Raw genomic sequence first — 23,218 nt, forward strand, 5'->3', positions numbered from 1 at the left:
AATTTTCCAGTTCCACTACCGTGTTTTTCAGCTCAAAAGTTTCTGGATTTTTAAATTAATTTTTTACTCGTTTTTTCATGTATCATTTTCCTAAGTTTGTTGAACATTTTTATGATGGGTATTTTGAATTCTTTGTCAGGTAATCCATGTGTCTCTATTTCTTTAGTGTTGGTTTTTAGAGATTTATTTTGTTCCTTTCTTTGGGCCATTCCCTGTTTCTTAATGTTCTATGACAATTTATTTTGGTGTCTGCACATTTGAAAAACACCTACATTTCCCATTTTGTACAGACTAGCTTTGTATAAGGGAGGACCTTTACCAATCAGCCAACTAGATATTTTAAGGACAAGAGACGTAATTTTAGAGGGAAATATCAGTTCTATTCTGGAAATCTTAAATTTGATATACCTATTATGTATCCAAATGGAGATGTCAAGAAGGCTGTTAACTATGAGTCTGGGCAGAAGTTCAGGCCAGATCAATACATTTAAGAAATACCAGTATAGGGAATTCCCTGGAGGTCCAGTTGTTAGGACTCTGTGCTTTCACTGCTGAGGCCCAGGTTCAATCCCTGGTTGGGGAACTAAGATCCTGCAAGCTGTGCAGTGAGGCCAAAGAAAGAAAGAAAGAAAGAAAGAAACAAATACAAGTGTACATGTACAATTTAAAATTATGAGCCTAGATGTGATTATCAAAATAAAAAGTATAAACAAAATATAATAGCTGTAATTTCTACAGACTGTAATTGTGTACAATAGATAAAAGTAGGATTGTCCTGCTAAAATGAGGGAGTGCTCTCATACCCAAGAGTCTTTTTCTACTTCCTGTGGCTCCATGGAAAACAATGCTATGGTCTGTATTAATAAACTCAGTTAACAATTGGGAGCAGTTGAGGAAAGCAGAATTCTAAGATGGGCCCCAAGATCTGCACCCTCTGGAATACAGAGGTCTTCTCTCAGTTATTCAATCAAACACTAATATAAGTGCTACTGGGATTTTGTAGATATAATTAAAATACCAAATCAGATGGCCTTAAATAGAGAGATTATCCTGCATGAATCTGACCTAATTAGGTTATTCCTTAAAAGGGAATGGACTCTTCTTAATTAAAGAGATTGAAAGTGTGAGAGGGCCCTTGAAAGGAGCCATAGTCAAGGAATATAGGCCTCTCTAGGCCTGAGAGTGACCCCAACAAGAAAGTAGCTGACAGCAAGCAAGGAAACAGGGACGTCCTTCATACAACCCCAAAGAACTGAATCCTGCCACATCTGTGTGAGTTTGCAAGAGGAGGCCAAGCTCCAGATGATAATGCAGTCTAGCCAATACCACCATCTTAGCCTTTTGAGACCCTAAGCAGAGAACACAACTACATCATGCCCTGATTTCTGACCAACTTGAATTAATAAATGAGTGTTGGTTTAAGCTGCTAAATTTTCAGTAATTTGTTATGCAGCATTAAAAACTACTACAGCTATATTTTATTCAAGGTTCTTGCAAAAATTACAACACAGATAATTGAAAGGATTTGTGAGACTCCACAGAGCATTCTCACATAAGGTTTTCAATAAATGTAAATTATACAGTAAAGCAGTAGAAACAGAATGCAGGCAAACATCAGGGGCCCAAGAGCCTTCCAAGTACAGCTTCCCAAAGTCATTATTCACACACGACATGCTGCCTCTCTGGATAAAATCACCAAGATTTGTATGATAAATCTAAGTTTCAGGAGACATCCTAAAAGTCTCCAGTAGTGTCTTTCATGGTCTTCTGTACACAAAGCCAAGCCAGACTATCTGACTTGTAATGCCAGGCATAAGTCCTAATAAACCAGCAGTGGGTACCACCAGGGCAGTTTCAAACTTTAGTGCATTATAAATCATTAATTATCCCACTGCCCTTATCTCAGCCAAGAGTCAGTGTCAGACTTATACCCAGAGATAAGCACAGCACTGAACCTCTCCAACTATAAAACAATTCTGTCTCATATGGTTCTGTTTCCCTTCCCCTACTTCACTCTCCTCAAGCAGGATACTATATACTGGCTCTGGTGAGTAAGAAAGCAGGTAGACAAACAAGTAAATATCATTTGGGTCCTTTAGGAAGAGTGGATGGCAGCAGAGGACCCTTCTTTAGGTGACAAATGTCCAATGCACAGTCCATGACTGGATAATCAACGCTGTGGTCAGCTACCTGCTGTGAGGTGCTCTAGTTGAGTTCTCTCAACCCACCATCTCTTCTAGCCATTGTTAGGGGATTCCTAGGGGCTAAAGCTGTACTTGTTTGCAAGATGTGGAGGAAGAATTACTAATGAGGATAAACACGTAGTGGAACTTCACTGCTGCTTTTGTCGTACCAACCTGAAGTTAGCTGGAATACTGCCTCCTTCTCTAACTGACCCTACTATTCATATTAGAAGGCAATGGGCCAGATCTGTAATGAGCAGTCCTAGATAGTGAAATAACTCTAAGTACTAATCCTGACCATCTAGAAGTCCTTCGATTGTTCTTTATGGACTAACTATGGCCGGTTTTGATCTCAGCCCCTCCTATTCCATGTCTGGAAATTTTTTTTGTTTAAATTGTTAAACTGTTTATATTGCTCTTTAGTTATAAAAGTGATTGTAATATAGAAGTGAAAAAGGAAAAAGAGGAAAATCCCCTTTAGCAACCTCCCAGTCCCACTCCCCAGAGGTAGATACAATTCAATGTCTGTCATCCCACTTTTTTTCTATGCATTTACAAATGTGCACATGCACATGCATATGCATTTTTTTCACTTGAAGAATGTATCATGGTCATTGCACATCTTTTATTCTTCTCTCAAAGTTATATGTGGTTTCCTACAGTGGGTGTCACATTATTTATTTAATCTGTAACCCATTGATGGACATGTATGTAGTTTCCAATATTTTGCTATTTTAATTATGCAGTGACCAACTTTTCACATACAAATGCAAATATTTGCAAAGAATGGCTTCTTAGAGGCAGAAATACCAGATGACTAGCTATGCATATTTCATTTTAATAGATGCTGCAAGTTTCCCCTCTCAAAACCAGTATTAATTAACACAAACTTTTAGAACTTGTTAGAGAAACCAAGTAATTCTGACTTCCCAGAGGGACTCCTTTTGGTTTGTATTAAGTCACAGGTGATTGGCACTGGATTTTTTAAACGTAATTGGATTTACTTTGTATCTTCTACAAAATTCTCTAAGTTCTGGCTTCTTAGTTTTACCATTTCCTGTTTACTAGCAGCAGCATTTTTCCCCTTTATTTGTTTTCAGTTTTGTTTCTGTTTTTTTGCTTCAGTGAAACTTCAGGAAATGTGAGAGATAAACCCATTTTGACATATGAATCAACATGCTGTTTATTCATTCACCATATGTTTACACTATGTTTATGCAGGTACTCTGCAAGCCCTGAGGATACAAAGTTGAAAAAACATAAACTTTACCTTTCAGAAATTCAAGCCTAATAAGAGAAATGCAAATGATAGCAACACAAATAAGATACAAAGGTAGATGCATAGATAGAAAATAAGATAGGAGAACTGAAGAGTGATGTTCAGAGTGAAAGACAGAGAGGTTCAAGGTAAAGAAAGACTTGAAAGGTAAGTAGGGGAGAGAGAACAGCTCATGGAAGTTACAGATGGATGAAACAGAAGAGTAGGCTTGGAGAGCTTTAAGTGGTTAGATATGGTTGGCATACAGGTACTTTTGTAGGATAAAAGGAGACAAGATTAGAAAAATGAACTGAAGTAAAAGCACTAGAGTCTTTGAACGTCATGCTAAGAATTTGGTATTATCTCATGAATGACAGCCTGAAAATTTTTATGTAGGAGAATAATATGTTTAAGCCTACATTTTAAATTTTACCCCTGATCTGAAGAACGAATTAATCACTAAATCAACATTTTTTAAAAATTTATAACCTACTCTGTGTTAGAAATTGTGATAGGAGCTAGAACTTTAATAAGAACAGATTAAGCACAGTGATAAGTGAAAATTACTATAATAGTTTAGGAAACGAATTATATAGCCAGAACTAAGACATGAAGACAGAAGAAATGAAGAAAAAAATCCATGGATTCAAGAAATAAAGAAATGACAGAAAGGGGAAAGTGGATAAAAGGGAGAAAGAATCAGATCTGTTGCTTCTAGTTGTAATAGGGATGATTTGTTGGGTAATGTTGTTATTAATTGAAATACGAGGAACACAGGAAGAGAGGAGGTTGAATACGAGAAGATGGAAGTTCTGAACACATTGAGTTTGAATAACCTTTGGAACACATAGGTGAAAATGTCTAAAACATAGTTAGAAATATAGATCTGGAATTTAGTATATGTGTCTGAGCTAGCAATAGAGATTTGAGAATCACTGGCATAATAGACCCTATGGAAATAGATAAAAATAGAAGAAAATTGTATGCAAAATCAGAAAGGAAGAGAGTTGTGAAAAATAACACAACAGACATGTAAAAGTTTTACAAACTTTAAAATATTGTATAATATAGCTAATTATTGCTATTGTTGCTGTTGGAACAATTGCACCAAACTACTAGATCTTATTAGAATTTGTTTCACAAAATTAGGGAATTTGTTCCCCTTGTTCACCAACATATCCCAGAACCTAGACCATTTTCATACATGTAGTAGGTTTTCACTAAATATTTATGTTTTGTCTGGGTGTATTTACTGAATGTCTTGGCCATATGGATTTGTTATGGGGGTGGATTAGCTATCGTGCCTTTTCCCGAAGAAACATCTCACAACCCTCTTCAACAGCCGTACAGCCCATGAAGAATTTGAGAGCCAGTTCTTTAACTCTAAAGAACAAAAGAAAACCCAACAAAACAAAACAATATAAAAGGTTTCTTCCTTAAATGTGTAGCCCAAATAAAACTACAATCGTCATTACTTTTTAAATATTCCAACAGTTGTTTTACAGGGTAGTCGTTACTATTTATTTCCATTCCACGTACACATTTTTACAAATTTAGGAAAATATGTTCAGTTAATGTGCAGAAAATGAAAAAGAACATGCATCTGTAGTAAAGTTCCCAACGGGCTAAATTTGCATTATTCATTTTTAGACACCTCCACATACTCACAGCATGACCTCTGTGATTGTCAACAGTGACAGTCTTCTCATATGCTTAACATGGTGCCAACAGAGTGAAGAAAACCCCAGTGGTACATAGTCCTCCTGTATGCTACTAAAGCTTTCCTTCTGAGAACAAAAACAATCTCTCCTAATCAGTCAACAGAAATTTTTAGAACTTCTGCTGTATGCTAGACGTTGTGCTACATTCTGAGGGATTTTGAAGGAAACGTGAAACATGCCTATGCCTTCAAGGAAAATATAAGCTTGTTGGGGAGACAAGGTATAAAAAGTAACATATATTGTGTCAAACAAGTTGTCCAAGGAGTAAATGCTACTCTGAGGTCTAGTACTCAAGGTTCCCTAAGATCTGGTCTGGTTTACCTTCCTAGAGTGTTTCCCTAAATCCACAACTATAAGAAAATTATCCTTCTCATACCCTTTTCTAAGCCAAATTAAACTGCTTGCTATTCTCCTTGCCTTCAGCTTGCTTTCCTTCTTCTGTGTCCCTGCTTGTACTAATTCTTCCTTCTGGAATATCCTTGCTTTCCTTCATGCTCATGTCTATATTATAGTTTGTACACCTTACCCTTCCTCAAGACCCAGCTCCAATGAAGCACCTCCTCAAAAATTTCCTTATGTTACTAGCTAGAAATAATCTTTCCCTCCTACAAATGCCCCTCAAAGGGGACCTCCACTGCACCCATTACTTTCTTTCTTATGTCATACTTGTCCCTATCCATGTAGATGCATGGTCACAGAGAACAACCTTTCCTTCTACCTCCTCTACTTCCTGATGAATATTGTCTTAAAGGGATTTTAATTCCTCAGAACCCAATGAGGCTAACTTGTGGTTTCAGTGCATCCAATACTATTGATTCTTCCCATCCCCTATGGTCCCTGAAACTGGCTTACAAACCTATTCTATTTTTTAATGTAATAATTACATAATCTTTCATTTGCATTGTGATTAACCACCTGCCCTAACTAGGATGTGAGCTCCTTGAGGGCAGAGAATCTGTTCATTCATCTTAGTAACCGCTCTATGCAAGCCATGTATAGTAGAGAAGCATGCTCAAATTACCATCAGCACTTGTTAAAATTTTTGACTTCTGGGTCATACTCTCAGAAATTCTGATTCAGTGGGTTTCATGAGGAGCCCAAGAATCTACATTTTATCAGACTCTTCAGATGATTCTTATCCACAGCAAATTTTAAAGTGGTCACCAGTTAGTAAGTATTTATTGAGTGAATGCTGACTTTTTTTCTCTCTTAAACTATAACATCATAAGGGAAAGACATGTGACTCCCTAATCTTTGTATTTTCCCTAAGTATATGGTCTAGCTGTTTGAACATAGAAACTCAAACTCTGTGGAGCTGATGAATGTTAATGGAATGACTGATGTAATTTTAGCTTTCCGTGAGGCACAGAAGTTGCTGGGCCATGAAGAATGAGCTGGTTTTGGATGGGTGGGGAGGGGTGAGAGCATCCTGGCCAAGAGATTGATATGATCACAAGAATAGATAGAGATGAGGAAACACAAGCATGCTGAGGGTTTATTATTAGATTAGTGTAGCAAGAGTAAAGGTTCTCATGGCAGAGGAATAAGAGATGAGGCTGCTTCCCCACTGTATAAAATAAGCTTTTGTTAGTAGAACTCTCATTTTCATTTTAATTTAATAATAGCAAAAATAAGTGGTTTTGAGGTGATTAATGACCAACAAGAGAGCTACAGTGCTGACTTGGCCAGCACGGCACATGTAGAAGTACAAGATTTAGTACAGAATTAACCTGCCCAAACATCTGTTCACAACTCCTTATGAAAAAGAAAAAAAATAGGCCATAGCATATGTTACAAGTGGAAGCCTGGGAAACTTTTTTTCACATTATGTTTGTAGGAATTCACATTTTAGCAATATTCCTTATTGACTCGCTAATATGAATTTGAACATTAAATAACCATAATATGATAGGCAAAAATTTAAGAAATCATTCTGTTCACACGTGAAGAAAAGAATAACTTGTTACAAAAAAGATAATAAATTTGCAGTTAAAATATATTCCTTTGTTCCTGTGACATAGCAGGATCTATACATCTGTAATTAATCCAGTGGGACATGAGTTTATTCATCAAGTTGGCAAATGGTTATTAGCAATCTACTACTTGCAAAGCACTGTACATCAAATGTTAATGGTAATGCACAATGTGCATGACACAAATTGAAAGGTTCATTCTTACATGGAAGAGAGGTTGATATGGAAAAATTAGTATCAACAAGTTATTCATTCATTCATTCTTCGATGAATGAATGTAGCTCTATGACTTTGTTTTATTCTCCGTCATATCCCCCACACTAAGAACAGCACTTGAAGTATGTTAAGTGGTCAATCAAATCTGTTGGATGAATATATTTATTGATCACTCTGTCAGACTCCCAGTATCCAAAATAAAGTGAAAACAGAGATAGTCCCTGCCCTTGTGGAGTTGACAGTCTAGTGAGGAAAGCAAATAGTAATCAAGTGCATTCAGAAATGTAAAATTCCAGCCATGACAAGTGTTGAGGATCATCTAATGGAGTTTGGCCATACAAAGACTCTCCTCAAGGAGTGATCTTGAACTGAAATCTAAAGGATGAGTGGAAATTAACCAGGCAAAGAAAAGGAGGAAAAGCACTTTGGGCAGAAGGGGTAGTAGAAAGGAACATGATGAGTGACTGCAATATAGATTGAGAGGGAGTCACAAAAGTGAGGGTGGAAAGCTAGGTAGGTAAGGTATAAGTATGTGATGACAACTCAGGGAGTTCCAGAATATAAATAGTAGGTAAGATTACATAGGTAAGGAAATTTCTCATTTAAAGTTGATACAATACAAATTGATTTGAGTTATAACCTCAAAACTCCTTGATCATTTGCAATATAAAAGAAAGATTTGTCTGATAAAATGTACCATATTTTTTATAGTGACAAGCAAAATAATCAAGCATGTAATTTCAAATTACATAACCTTGATCCTGGTAGATTGCACCAATAAATAGTATAATTTTACTATATTACATAGCAGCAATTAGCTCTCAAATGGGAATTAATAAAGAAATCAGCACAGTACCATAAGAATAATTTGGGAATATTGATGTAGAAACCTACTGACAGATATATACCCTGGCGAACAGCTCATTCAACTGTTATGTGAAACTATTAAAAAATATAAAATTTATTGGTGTAGTTCACATGATAGAATTTGTGCAGAAAAAAATAAAACCAAGACTTTTAAAGTCTTTTAAAGCAAATGTAGAAACAATGAGATGTTAAAATCATATCACAATACTTTTGAGTTTTCCCTTCCCCACATGCACATACACCTATATCCCATAACAGAGTGCTGTACATGAGCTTGGTGCTTGGTAAGTACTTGTTAAATGTTCAGAAATGGCCAGTTAGAATATTTACAAATAAATATTCCAAGTTTTAATACTAATAATGAGAAGTATTATAAGTTGCTAGATTTAGTTGTTTATTATTATTATTAAGATAATAAGTATTAGAGTAAATGGGTTTAGGGATAGATGTTGTAGAATGATATAAATTTTCTTTACCAGTTCATATTGTTTTATGTGAGATATGGTCAAACAAACATAGTAAATATGCAGCAATATTTATATCTTTTGTGTTCTGATCTGATCTTTGAGAATAAATGTATAAGTGAATAGTAAATATTAGAATATATTGTAAATGTAGAGGACAACATATTCAGGAGTAATAAATAAAACAAACTATAATATGTTAAGGATAATAAAATTAAAATATCCACACTTAATAACTCAAATTCTATTTAAAAAGTCCATGGAGCTCTAATAATGTTTAAAAGTATTTATATTTCTCAAAATACAGTTTAAAAGCTCGTGATGTGTAATACAAGATTTTATTGATGTAAGTGCCATTACTATGTAGTGAAGTAAACTAGGATAAGTATTGATACAAGTGTTTCCACTTCTCTAATGGGAACACTAAAATGCAGCATGGTTAAAGGCTTCTACTGATAGATAATACTTTTTTTTTTTTCTTTTTTTCAGTTAACAGATATTTATTAAGCATAAAGCTAAGTGGTAGGGATATAATGGTGTTGACTCATTTTTAGCATTTCCAAATTGCTAAAAATTGAAGACAGGATGACTTTGGAACCCAAATATGAATGGGTCTTGTCTTGACTCTGTTCTTGCCTGCCTCTAATGAGCTACTCTTGCTACCAAACACTTAACAAAATGATCTTCACATGGAAAGATTTACAATTTTTAATATAGGTTCTAACTTCCACTGATGTAAGGCATAATGATCTGCCTTATCATTTACTGGGTTTCAAGCGAAAAGATATGCATGCATACTTGACAATCCAGTTTCTTATTTGCTTCATTTCTTACTGTTTAACAGATTGGTGACATAATTTCTCTATTATTTTTTGTTCAAGTAATTGGGCATTATATACTTCATAGAAAACTAATTACTTATACACCAGATATTGATTACTGATTTTCAAAGCATTTAAATTCTGAATTACATTGAAATCACTCTGAATAGAAGTAGTCTTTTATGATTCAGAAGGTAAATCAGTTTTTTTTTTTTTTAATTTTATTTATTTATTTTTTTGGGGGGGCTGTGTTGGGTCTTCATTTCTGTGTGTGGGCTTTCTCTAGTTGCGGCGAGCGGGGGCCACTCCTCATCGCGGTGCACGGGCCACTCACTGTCGCGGCCTCTCTTGTTGCGGAGCACAAGCTCCAGATGCGCAGGCTCAGTAGTTGTGGCTCACAGGCCTAGTTGCTCCGCAGCATGTGGGATCTTCCCAGACCAGGGCTCGAACCTGTGTCCCCTGCATTGGCAGGCAGATTCTCAACCACTGCGCCACCAGGGAAGCCCAGGTAAATCAGTTTTGCAGTACATCTGTTTGACCTTCAAGGGTCATTGCTGGCATTCTTGCAACAAGCGTACTGCTAAGTGTTAGGGATTCAGGGATGTAAGCCCTGCTCCAGAGGCTTACAATAATGAGAGTGGAACTAACAGTTTAAAGAGATTTCAGGTTATTGGTTTGCCAGATAAACTAACTTTCACTGTATTAAATAAGTAAAATCCAATAGTGTTATCATCAAGTAGTAATATAAAAAGAATTTTCCCAGTATCTATAGAAAATACAACTAATGCTATACATAGATTCTTACGTACATCTTAGCAGTTTCATTAAAAAATATTTCTCACTGCTATTGTAAATTAATCCACATTTGGGGGTGGGCTTGACTAGCAGTGATAAATAAAAAAATAGTGACTCAGGTTTGTTTTTCATTCAGTAAAATAACTATATTGGAAAAAAATATTTATCTGATACAGAGGAAATAAAACAATTTTAGATATTTTCATAGATTAGCTCATAGGAATTGTAAATTATAGAATATGGTGTATCTAAAAGTATATGTCTGTATTTTCAACATTAATAAGAGATAGAGAAAATAGGTATAACATAGAAATTATATTTTACCATAATTATAATTTGCACTAATGAACATCCATGTATCACCTAACAATTCTAGAATTTAAAATTGCACTGGCAACTGCAAATTTTTCTCTGTATCCTGAAAATACTTATAACTATAAAATTTTCTTTAATCAATTAGTCTTTAATATGTTTTTCATTTTTACATTTAAGATTTTTTCCCCTGATTTGCTACTTATCCTTTATTGTCTGACTTTAGCAGCTAAAAGTCTGACTCATGTAGCCATATTTTAGGGACCCCAGCCCTAAAACTGCACAAGAGCAGTTTTCAGGGACACATCAGAGTGTCTTGAAGGGTAAATGGGAGATAAGAAAACAAAGGTAAATAGTGGCCAAACTTTTTCTAAAGTGTCTCTGTGAAGAAGAGCAAACAAATGGAAAAGTAGCTGGAAGAGACTCTACAGGCAATGAGACAAACTAAAGCATGTTTGAATGTGGCTGGAGGCGACCTAGTAGAGACAGAGATTGATGTGTGTTGGAAAAAAGATTACTCCAGGCCTGGATCCCTGCAAAGACAAGAAAAGATGGAAGAGATATGACCCAGATCTCAAATGGACAAAAGGGGATACAAATTTGGGAGGGCCAGAGGTGCTTAGTGAAAGAAAATTCCAGAAGTGACTACAAAACACATAAACATAATGCACTAAATTCAAACTAAATGTATCCCCAACTCAGCTTCAACTAAACACAATTCCAATTGTGCCACATTACACCCAAGGAACTATGATGGAGGGAAAGTCTATGTAGCAAACAACAGGAATCTTAACTAATTGTTTTTAAAATATATTCCTCTGCAAATTTTTCTAACCATGCATGTGGGAAGCCTGAAACTTAAGCTTCATTACCTTTGGAATAAATCCACCTCAGGTTGTGTGTTTGCTTGTTCATTTGTTTCAGAGAAATATAGGCTAAGTTATAAACTGGGGTAAGAGGAGGATCCAAGATTGAAGAACTATAAAATAGTCTCAGAGAGTTGAAAAGTAACTTCTCAGGGAAAAGTAATAGAGTCGCTGTCAGTATTCAGTGTACATTTCAGGTACTTGTCATGAATTTACAGTAAAACCAGTCAAACAAAGTGTGATTTTCTTCAGCTAATCCTGGTGCAGTAGCAGAAAAGGCGGAAAGTTGGATTCAACAAACACTAAGTTCATCTAGGCAAATGTGACAGAAGGAAAGAGGACACATCTGCTGAGAGATGTTTGAGAGAAACTGTTTATAATGATGGAATGTTTATCATGAATCTACATGTGGTAAGGAAAGAAAGATAGGCAAATAAAGGTAAATTTAGCATATCAGTGATATATCATATCAATAACCTCTTCTAGGGAGTTCTAGGGTACTGGAGTAAGTGAACTGGAAGTATAGGAGATTATGGTCAGCCAGTGGTATATTTGCAATTGAGACTTCAAAAGTGATACATATACTTGTGATGACAAACTTTAAGTGGGAACTTGGGAGTGAGTTACTGAGATAGTGTAGAGGAAAAGACTGATTGTGAATGTAGATTGTTTTGTTCAATTCAGATGGAAATTTTGAAGCACTAGCATGCACAAATTACCATGGAAGGAATTGGAGATACAGAGGTGAACAAGATTCAGTTCCCTGCTTCAAAGATCTTACAGTGTAATTTGCAAAGTACTACAGTAGGGACACCAACACAGAAGGAAGGATTCTTAACCCAGTCAGGGATCAGGTGAACAGGTTTTAAGAACAACATTCACAAAGACCAGACTGCAAGATAAATCTTTATGCCTTTGAGAACAGCAAAGAGTTGGGTTTTCCTTGAGGCTCATGTTTAACTGAGGGTGCTGTGAAAGAAAAGGCTGAGAAGTAAACAAAGGTCAGATGAGGGTCATTTTGTCTGATATGGTCAAGGTATGTGGGCCTTGTATTCTTTGGATAATAGAAAAACTGTTTCAAGCAAGAGTGGACATAATGCAATGACCTACTGGCTGCAGTGTAGACAGAGGGTGGAGGAAGGAAGTAGCTGCAGTTCTTTGGAGAAGAAAGGCAAGAAAACCAATTCAAATTATGAGACAAGAATGTATTTGTTATACAGTTTTCACTCTTAAATTTAGATTGAGACTAGGTCATCAAAGTTTGCAATCTAGGTGGAGGGTAGTACATTAAATTGGAAAGCATGAAACCAGAATTGCTTCCCTTGTCCAGTTGTTAATAACATTTAGTAGGACCCAGCCTAGGAAACATGAAACACCAGAATGTAATCTCCATGAGGGCTTGGTTGTTTTGTTTACTACTCTTTCTCTAGTGCCTGGTACATAATAGACTCTTAATAAATATTAACTGAGTAAAATTCTTCAGTAAATTAAAATCTGTCTTTAACATCTGATTTCTTTTGGCACCTTCATTCTAAGGCCACCTGCCCAAGTAGCATCATGCTAGATGTGAACCATACCTTTTCTCTGGAATATTCATCTCCTTTTGAACCTTATTCATTATATCTTACAAAACTTCAAGATCATGCTCTTGCCTTCTGTGTATATTAGCCATATAATTCTGGGCATGGTAATTTGCTTTTTTATGCCTAAATTTTCTTGTCTATAAAATGGGGATAATAGCTAACACGCACTGAGCATTGAGCACTAACCCTTAGAACAGACACTATTCTAAGCACTTTAAATGTTGTAACACAGTTATTCCTCATTATCCCCCCATGTGGGGAGTACTCCTGTTATCTACTCATTACAGAAGAGGAACCTGAGCCAACATTTGACAGCAAGTAAGTGACAAAGCCTGGGTCTGGACTCAGGCTAGCTCCTGAAACCATGCTCTTAATCATTCTGCTTACTGTCTGTCCAATAATAGTACCCAACTGTCCAATGATAGTTCTGAAGATTCACAGAGAATAATCTATGTAAATGCATTTGGAAAAGTGTCTGAATGTCACAAGTGACCAATAGAAATTAGCTTTTGTTGTTGTAATTGCTTTGTTCTTTTTATTTATATCTTCTTAAGGAGCTATGTGTTCCTTTGAGAGAAAAGTCACTGTCTCCTAAAGGAAATTAGATTATTTCATTTTAGAGAGATCTAACTGGGAAAAAGTCACTCCTGTGTAATACTTACTTACATCCAGTTTCCTGCAACTTTCCTCATTGATTCTAGTTCTGACCTGGGGGTGAAGAGAGAACAAATCCAACCCCTCTTCCTTACAGCAACCCTCAGGTACTCAAAGATGGGTATCTTTGACACCTACATCTTCCATTTTTCAGCCCAACATTTTAAGGCATTTTAACCATTTCTTCTATGGCATGGTTTCCAGATATTCTGAATACACTCTAGTTTGTTGAAGACATTTAATGCTTAGGCACTTAGAGGGCAACAACCCACATATTTTGCATATAGAGCAGGACATTGACAGAAAAGATGTAGGGACAGCCCTATTACAGTCTGAATTAAATTCCCAAAGACCTTTATAGTGCCTTCTTTGCATGGGGTACATAGTACTTCTTGATTGAATGAATGTTATTTATAAACAAATGAAAATTAATGTCTTCCAATATTTTCAGATTATTTTGGATACTAATTCAGTCATTTAATGGATTGTCTCTCCCTCTCGACATCATGTCATCTGCGGATTACTTCCTGTGTGCCATCAATATATTCACTTGATTATTTAAATGGAATGTATTACATTCACATATATGTTAAAATATTCCTATTAGTTTATGGCTGAAAGTGTTTTAATTAATTATAAATTAATCTGGTTTTCTCAGCAATGCATTTTATTATTATTGTTAAGAATGTCTATTTATTTATTTATTCAATAATTTCTGAAATATAAAAATATTTTCCTACATGTTACCTAATTACAGTAATTAAACCAAAACCAAAGCTTCAAAATTTATGAACATTTTAGTAGGAGTGACATCTGAAATAAAATTGAGAAACATGAAACTAATGTAACCTGGAAATAGGCTCGGACTCTATGGAGCTAACGTTTTTATATCCAAAGAAATTAACTGAAGAAATTAAACAGTCTAAAGGCATGTAGGACAGAAAAATTGAGAGAATGAACAAGTAAGCTTGTCATCAAGAGCCAAACAGGGCTTCCCTCGTGGCGCAGTGGTTGAGAGTTCGCCTACCGATGCAGGAGACACGGGTTCTTGTCTTGGTCTGGGAAGATCCCACATGCCACAGAGAGGCTGGGCCCGTGAGCCATGGCAGCTGAGGCTGCACGTCCAGAGCCTGTGCTCCTCAACGGGAGAGGCCACAACAGTGAGAGGCCCACGTACCAAAAAAAAAAAAAAAAAAAGCTGAACAGTTTTAGTTATTTTGTGTATCAGAAAGAGTTTCAACAGTGCACCATGGAATTCATAAATAAAAGATTTCCCAGTTGTGAGAGCCATAGAGCTGGTAATAAGCTAAGTGTATTATTAAATAAAAAATTGAAGGAAAATGAGGGAAAGTTTCTTAAAATGTAATCATGTTTCCTTGGCAAATTGCAAACTCTAACATTATCAAACAAAAATGGTAAAAGTAAAAAAAATAAAATAATACTTTAAAGTATTGATCTCAAAATTTAGAAAAACTATAATAACTGAAACATCTCAATGAAATATCATAATTGGGTCACTTTGATTGGAGAATATAATTTTTTAAATTTGCGTTGGTTATTTTACGCTTATGGATTTGAAAAACCACTTTCTAGTGTATTTGTCAGCATTTTGAAGCAGGTTCCATACTGTTGCCTTCCAGTTCTGCATAGTTTCTGGGAATAACAAAGTTTTGTTATTACAGTGTCTGCCAGGTAATCTCAACAATTTTAAGACATTTCAAATGTAAAGTTCTCTTTTTAAATTTTAAAGTTTCCTAGTTTAATTTTGATAAAATTAGATAAATGTCAGATGTTATGTTTTTCAGTGAACATTTCTCTTAACCTCATTGGAAGAAAAAATTTAATACATGTATAAATAAATAGAATCAAACTCTATTATCAAAATTAATGGAATAAAAGTAACACATATAGTCATATCAAGAGAACAGAATAGGGCTTCCCTGGTGGCACAGTGGTTGAGAGTCTGCCTGCCGATGCAGGGGACACGGGTTCGTGCCCCGGTCTGGGAAGATCCCATATACCGCGGAGCAGCTGGGCCCGTGAGCCATGGCCGCTGAGCCTGTGCGTCCGAAGCCTGTGCTCTGCAACGGTAGAGGCCACAGCAGTGACAGGCCCGCGTACCGCAAAAAAAAAAAAAAAAGAGAGAGAACAGGATAAAACTGAATATACATGACAGGAGTTATTTGAATTTGTTGTAGTCTGTAGTCATGGAAAATATATGTTCTATTTTTGTTAAAACTGATGTAACCCTTTTCTTAGCTCATTTCAACTAATAAAAGTAAGATCACTTCAAAGATAATTCTACAGTGGTTTAGGTAAGTGTAAATGTAAGACAAGACACTGAAATGTTCTCTAATTTTTTATTAAATTAATGCTTATTACTGTAGGAAATTTGGAAAATACAGATGCAAATGAAGAAAAAAATTAATTATTATTCCATCATAATTTTTCAAAAATGAAAACAAATATAAAAATATAAAAAATTTAAAGTAATGTATTAAACACCTGCCAACCAAAAGGAACAAATGTTAACTATTTTTTTGTATTTGAGTTAGATTTTTTTTGTAAAGAAATAAAACACTGTAGATCAAGTAGAAATCTTCTATGTTCTCTTTCTTACTCTTACTCCAATCCCAGAACAATTACTGTTTTTAATTTGGTGTGCATCTATTCTATATATTCTTATTTTCACTGTATGTTTATGTATTCATAAATATATAACTTTTCAAAATTTATGTTCAATTGATTTGTGCTATACGAATTTTCTAAACTTGTTTTTCATTTGCTCTTATTTGCAAGGTATATCTTACATAAAAATATAGATAATTCATTTTTGTATGCTATACCAACACATTTTATCATAATTTGGTTATCTCTTTCCTTATGCTGTAGTTTATTTAAAGTGTGACCAACTTTTTAATATTATTAATTATTCTACAATGAAATTTTTCTGCAATAAGATTTTTCCATATTTCAGATGATTTCAGTAAGATAGTTGCCCCAAAACAAATGTGAACACTTTTGAGAAATGAGATACATATTTGAAAATGTTTTCCTGAAAGACCAAACGAATTTATAATCATCAAAGCAGTTTATGTGAGTGCCCAGCTCACAGCACTTTCATCAGCATTGAATATGCCAAGCCATTCTTGATTTAATTCACTCATTTTTAATGCAAACAATTGACTTTGAGAATGAAATTAAGCGGTATGAAAAAAGGCAATTTATGTGTTTGGTTGGGTGTAAGCCATTTAGTTTAGCTCTGAGATCCACTTTAAAATTGTCTATTGGTCATGAGACGTCATTGCATCTTCATGTTTTTTCAACAAGGTTATGTATTGATCTGCTGAATACATTTTGTCTCTGTTTTTATTAGAAAGTTGCTGAAATTTCCTCTGTGACACATTTTATTATAACACCCAGTAATAAAAATATTATCTTTTTTTAGAAATCCAGCATATGCTCTACTTTCTTTATTGGGCATTTGTGATCACCAGCATTCTTCATTATTTCAGAATTTCAGTCTTAAGCTGTAAAGTGATGTCATTTTTGGAGCCAGGAGACTTGAGTAATAATCCCAGCTGCAGTTATGCAACCCTCATCAAACTATTCTCATTTTCCCCAGAAAATGATTATCGGATTCTTCATCTGTAAAGTAGGACTATTATTACCTTATTATATTATTAAATAAATTAAATGGGAACTTTTGAAATAAAGTAGAAATATAGGTTAGCATCAGTAATCCCTCTCCTAGTTGTCTTAGATGTCTAGGGTCCCCAGTAGAACCCGCTGTGAGAGGTATTTTAGAGGTATAATTGATCAGTTTTATCTGCCACTTTGTGTAGCACAGCCAAGGGAGCAAACTATGCAGTCCACCAAAGGTTACCCAAATCCTTGGAGATCATGCAAGACCTTATGTTCCCACAGCTTCCTCCCCTGCCCACACACACCAAGATGTCATACTACCCAGGGTTACAAGCTTGAATTTTTTCATTGCCTGGAACTACTTCAGAAATCTTAAACTCTGAACTTTTGCTCTCTCATCTAATTTTTTATCCTTCTACTTCTCTCAATCTGTCACTCCTACTATACTCCTCTTTGACCTCATGGAAACCTGAAATCTCCTATTTCTTTTCTTTTTTTTCCTAGACTGTCAGTTTCCCACCTGGCTCCCCAAAAGTTAAAATAGTTACCATTGATAGAGCTCTTTTGATTGCCCTTAATTTCCTCTTTGATTCCCCTCCATCAATTCCAGTATGAACCATTCTCCCAAAGTGCTCTTCGTATAAAAAATTCTTGCCCTGCCAGCTCAACAGATTACCTTGCTCCTTACTTCATTAAGAGAATTTGAGACCTTCAGACATGCTCCCTCTCAACTTCCAGCCTTCCCCCACTATGCCCACCTACAACCACATCAACTTTACTACCTTCCCTTGAGTCTCAGTAAATGAGGTGTCTCACTTCTACTCAAGGGCAGACTCTCTTTTTGTGCTATCAATCCCATCTTTTTTTATCACCTCTTGGAATTTACTCCATTAATTTTATACCATTTTGTCTGTCCTTAATCTGTTCCTCTTTGCTAGTGTCTTGTTATCAGCTTTCTTTTTTCTCAACTTCCTCAATTTCTGCCTAGCCCCACAACTTCTCTCCTCACCTCTCATCCAAACTTTACAAAGAATATTCTATCTGTATTGTCCCCATTTATTTGCCTCATTTATCTTCAACCCACTATAATACAGTTATCACATGAAATGGCTATCAGTAAGGTTACCAGCATGCTACTATTTCCAAAATTGAGTGGACATCTTCATCTCTTATTTTACTGGACACTTCTCCAGTATATGATACTCTTGTTCACTTACTTATTCTTAACACAATTCTGTTCATTGGACTTTAATAACCCTTTACTCCTCTGGACTCCATTTCTTCTTGCCTTCTTCTGTAGTTTGCCCTTCTGTTACTGACCCTTTCGAGTCAGGCCCCAACAAGGGTCCTTCTGCTTGGTGTTGCTTGTGCCAATAGAATGAGACTGAATTTGGTTCCAAAGCAAAGGAAAGCTTTATTCTTGGTCAGAGAATGGAGAGGTGTGAGCTCGTGCCCTACAGCACAAGTTCTCCCCCACGGGCTGTGGGCTGAGCTGCTTCATAGGGGTCTCCTCATCAGGGCAGGGACAGCATTCTCCTGGGTCTGGTTCAGCTGTGCTGCTTCCGGCAGTCACTCCAGATCACAGTGTTGGGTACAGTGTCTCTACACATGGCCCACTGCCGCCATCTTGGATTTTGGTATCATGCACAGCACTTCTGCACACGGCGTAGAGCTGAGGTGTTGGGCGCAGCTGTTTTGCACAAGAAACTCTAGTCTGAAATGTGGGGGGCAAGGCCTCTGCACCCGGCACCCTATGAGCAAGTGAAACTAGACGAAGTACAAAGGGGAAAAAAAGGTTAGAATTTATTTTATTACCAGGATCTTATTTTTATTTCTTGGGAATTGTTAATGGGCTTTGCCAGCAGCACTTCCTGTTTTCAATTCTCAAGTGTTAGTGTTCCACAGGGCTCCTTCCTCGGTCACCTGCACCTCTGAGTCCCTTCACATTCCCCGTAGGGAGCTCATCCACATGGTTTCTATTTCCACAAAATGCCTAAGTCGTACAACCTTAGCACAGACCTATTCCTTAAGCTTCAGATTTTAATAGCCACCTGATTTCTGGACATCTCCACCTGTGTCTCACAGGAACCTAAAGCTAATCATGATCAAAACTAAATTCAGTCTCTTTCATAAATCTGCTCCTACCTCCAAATTCTGCACCTCCATTGGTGGCACTACTAAGTACTGGGAAACTGGGGGCCATGCATCTTCTAAACGTTTTCTGAATCCAACTTCTCTTTATTCCTCATTATCTCTTTTATTACTAGTCCTAATAAGCTTTTCTGGTTTCTTTGTTTCCTTTTTCCACCAGATTAGAGTGATACATATAAAACATTGGTCTTCCAAAATCACTTTCCTTTAGAAAGTTTTTATGCTTCTACACCATAATGTAAAGTTCCATCTCCCTAACAAAACATGAGGCCTTCACAGACCGGCACCTTCTTTTGTTAGGCTCATTTTCTGCTACTTATTCCATTTTAAACTTGACAATCGTGTAAAGCAAACTGCCTGTTCCTACACCATGCTGTTTCTCACCACTCTGCTTCTGGCTAAAATGTGTTTCCTCTCCTCTCCTCTCCTCTCTTCTGACCAGCTCCTTCACATCTCAGCTCCATGAATCCATGTCTGGTTTCCCTCAATACTAAAGCATATAGGTACCTCCTTCTTTATATTCCCATAATGTCATGTATTTGTTCTTTGTATGTTTGCTCAAGAAATAGACCATGGGTTTCTTGAAGGCAGAGACCATACCATGCATTATGACTCTAGTGCAGTGCCTGGAACCTAGAAGCTGCTTAATAAGTACTTACTGAATGAAGGGATAACTAAATTATGAAAGTACTATATATTCCTTCTTGTCATTCTTTTTCTCATATGGTGTCACTGTGTGGCAGGGGCAGTAGTGTTCACCAAATATTCCATGAATTCCTCCTACATTTCCCAGCCTTCCCTAAACTTAGGTCCTGGCCATATAAACAGTTCTGGACAATGAGCTATAAGCAGAAGTGATAAGTGTCACTTCCAGCCTGAGATCTTTAAGAGCAGTGGCTAGTTTTCCATAGTCGTTCCTGCTTTGGCTCTTTTGGAAGTCTTGATTTGCAGGTAACACAAGATCATGGGGGCAGAAAACCACATGGGACATATAGTGAGAGTAAGAAGTAATCCTGTTGTGTTAAGACACTGAGATTTCAGGATTAATTTGTTACCACAGCATAATCTAGTCCATCCTGAATAAGGCTCACTGTTTCAAGTTTATACACTAATCTCTATCTTATTACATACATAAAGTTGTGTTGAACTTATCAGGTATGCAACTCTTTCTCTTCTCCTAAGGTCTGCATGATGCCTGGGCTTAGAAAAATTGCATCATGTGACTGATGTTTTCCAGTAGTTCACTGCCTGTTCCCTACGATCTAAGTGACAGTGGAATATTTCCTACACAAAGTATCCCCCTGCACTTACTCATGCAGTCCTTTTTTTTCCCTGTTGTAACTTTAAGTTTTAATGCTTGTTAAAATGAAACTTCTCCCAGGAATAGTACCACGTTCCACTGCAATTGCAGGCTAAATGTATCAGAGACTATTGCCAAAGTAGTCCTGGAAGTCTCTGAAGTGTATTGTACTGACCCACAATTATCAATAGTCTAATAGTAACATTGATACAATTCCATTCTTTTCCACAAGTATTCTATCAAATACACTGGCTTTCCTAATTAGGTCTCAAATTTTATTAAACTATGGTTGTATCTTCTTTCAATGATATTTTTTTTCAGTTGGAAGAGACAAAAAAATCTGACTTCAGGTGTGGCTTAATTCTAGGCTTATATGATGTCATCAGGATCCATCTTTTAACTCAAACAGGCTTTTCCCCTTTCCTCGTGCCTGAAGCCCCCAGGGCTGTACCCTTCCAGTTTCAAATCCAGTAGGCAAGAGCAAGTCTTTTCCCCAGAAGTCCCAGTCAGAGAACCATTTCTTCTTATCTGCTCTGAATGGATCCTTGAGCCAAACCCTGTGGCCAGGTGAAGATAATGCACTAATTAGCTCAGGCCTTTGTCAGTTCCCTGAAGTGGTAAAAAGGATTCAACTTCAAGGGAAGCAGGTGGCCTTAGGGTGAGGGAGGGGATGATTTCTGAAAAGAAAACAGCAATAGGTCATCATAAATCAAGAAATGATGCTGACAGCAATAGCAACATCTATCTTCTCTATATAGTCTGCTGCCCAGGAGATAGAAGCTAGAGACAGCTTCTAGTTAGGGAGTTAAAGTGTTTCATTATGCACTGTAGGTTACACCTTGATTATATTATCTCTCTTTTTTCTCTGGACTTCTCTACATTATTCTTTTCTCCCATATGATGCCTTGTGTTTTAGTTATTTATATGCATTTGTCTCCCCAATTAGATCATCAGCTACTTCCAGGCAGGAACTGAGTTTGAATAACTGTGGATCGTGCACTGTGTGTTTCACGCAGTAGGCATCCTCACTATTCAACAACTAATTATTTGTTGAGTAAATGAAAAGATAAGAAATGAGTGGGTTTATACTATTATCACATCATGGTAATGTAATGCCTGGGAGAGGGGCGAGGGGGGGAGATGTCTGTGTGTATGGTGTTAATACACACATATGATCAAAACCTACTATTTACCAAGTATCATGGCAAACAATGGGGATATGAGGATACAGTGATTAAAAACCAAACATTACTCTGCCCTTCAAAAACTTATACTCTAGTGAAGAAGACAGAGTAGAGAATAATAAATACTACAAAGGATAATTGTAGGGTGTTAAGGGAGAGTAATAGATTTTAACTTTTACTATTGTTGTTCTGATTGTTTCCACATAAATTCTAGGTTGGCTACCTCAGGGATTACCAGTTTTGCTGGAAGAGGCCTGTTAAACTTGGAATTTTTTAGAGGATTAACACTAGATTCCCAAATCAAAGCTCCAGATCCAAGAAATTATATGTTATATTGTGACAAGAAAAGAGTAATTTAGTTTTCTTCTCCTCTCTCTTTTCTCCCTACTCCTCTCCTAGCCTGAAGTTATGGATCAAATACAAAATTTAAGAGAGCTGTGGATGGATAATAATGCATTGCAAGTGCTACCTGGGGTATGTAAGTTTTTATTATTCCATGTTGTCTAGCATCTATGTTGTATATTAATTATAACTGATAATGATTAATCTTACATCTTAAATCCCAGTGTTTTCATTTCAAAGTTAAACATTTGTTAGGAGTGTTCCGTCATCAAGTGTTTTTCACTAATTTGTTTTTTTAATATTTCATATAACTTTTATGAGTGTTATAGATGTGTAAAATGTATGAAATTTTTTCTTATTCTCTTAGGAGTATATTTTTCATCTCCTTCCCTATTTACTGTTTTTCAAAAGCTGAAAAGTTCACATTGTTAAATGAAAAACAATGCTATAGGGCCTCCCTGGTGGCGCAGTGGTTGAGAGTCCGCCTGCCGATGCAGGGGATACGGGTTCGTGCCCCGGTCTGGGAGGATCCCATATGCCGCGGAGCGGCTGGGCCCGTGAGCCATGGCTGCTGAGCCTGCGCATCCGGAGCCTGTGCTCCGCAACGGGAGAGACCACAACAGTGAGAGGCCCGCGTACCACAAAAAAAAAAACAAAAAAACAATGCTATACATAATACCAAGTCTTAGTTTTATAAAATCAACCTTCTTGTAGGTAACTAGATAATGGTTTCTGCTCATATTGTTAGAGCTCTTGCACAAAATAAATCTCTCTCTCTTGGTTCAGGTGATTCCCAATAGAATGCATTTGAGTTTTTTTGAAAAAGGCAAAGAGCATAAATTGTTAAAAATAGAAAGTTAAACTAGAATCAATTTTTCTTCTC

The 23,218-nt window shown here is 36.4% G+C and overlaps 1 protein-coding gene across 3 annotated transcripts in view; it reads left to right on the top strand.

The window, feature by feature from the left end:
* Positions 1 to 23,218, top strand: part of LRRC7 (leucine rich repeat containing 7) — a gene marked incomplete at both ends in the record, with an annotated part of 384,656 nt that overhangs the window by 226,575 nt on the left and 134,863 nt on the right. For all 3 annotated transcript variants that reach the window (XM_079697001.1, XM_079697002.1, XM_079697003.1), the window contains one exon: positions 22,393 to 22,467. In XM_079697001.1, the coding sequence (XP_079553127.1) occupies positions 22,393 to 22,467 (75 nt within the window). The remainder of the gene's footprint in view (positions 1 to 22,392; positions 22,468 to 23,218) is intronic.

This window comes from Hyperoodon ampullatus, assembly GCF_949752795.1.
Source record: "Hyperoodon ampullatus genome assembly, chromosome: 2".
Classification (NCBI taxonomy): domain Eukaryota; kingdom Metazoa; phylum Chordata; class Mammalia; order Artiodactyla; family Ziphiidae; genus Hyperoodon; species Hyperoodon ampullatus.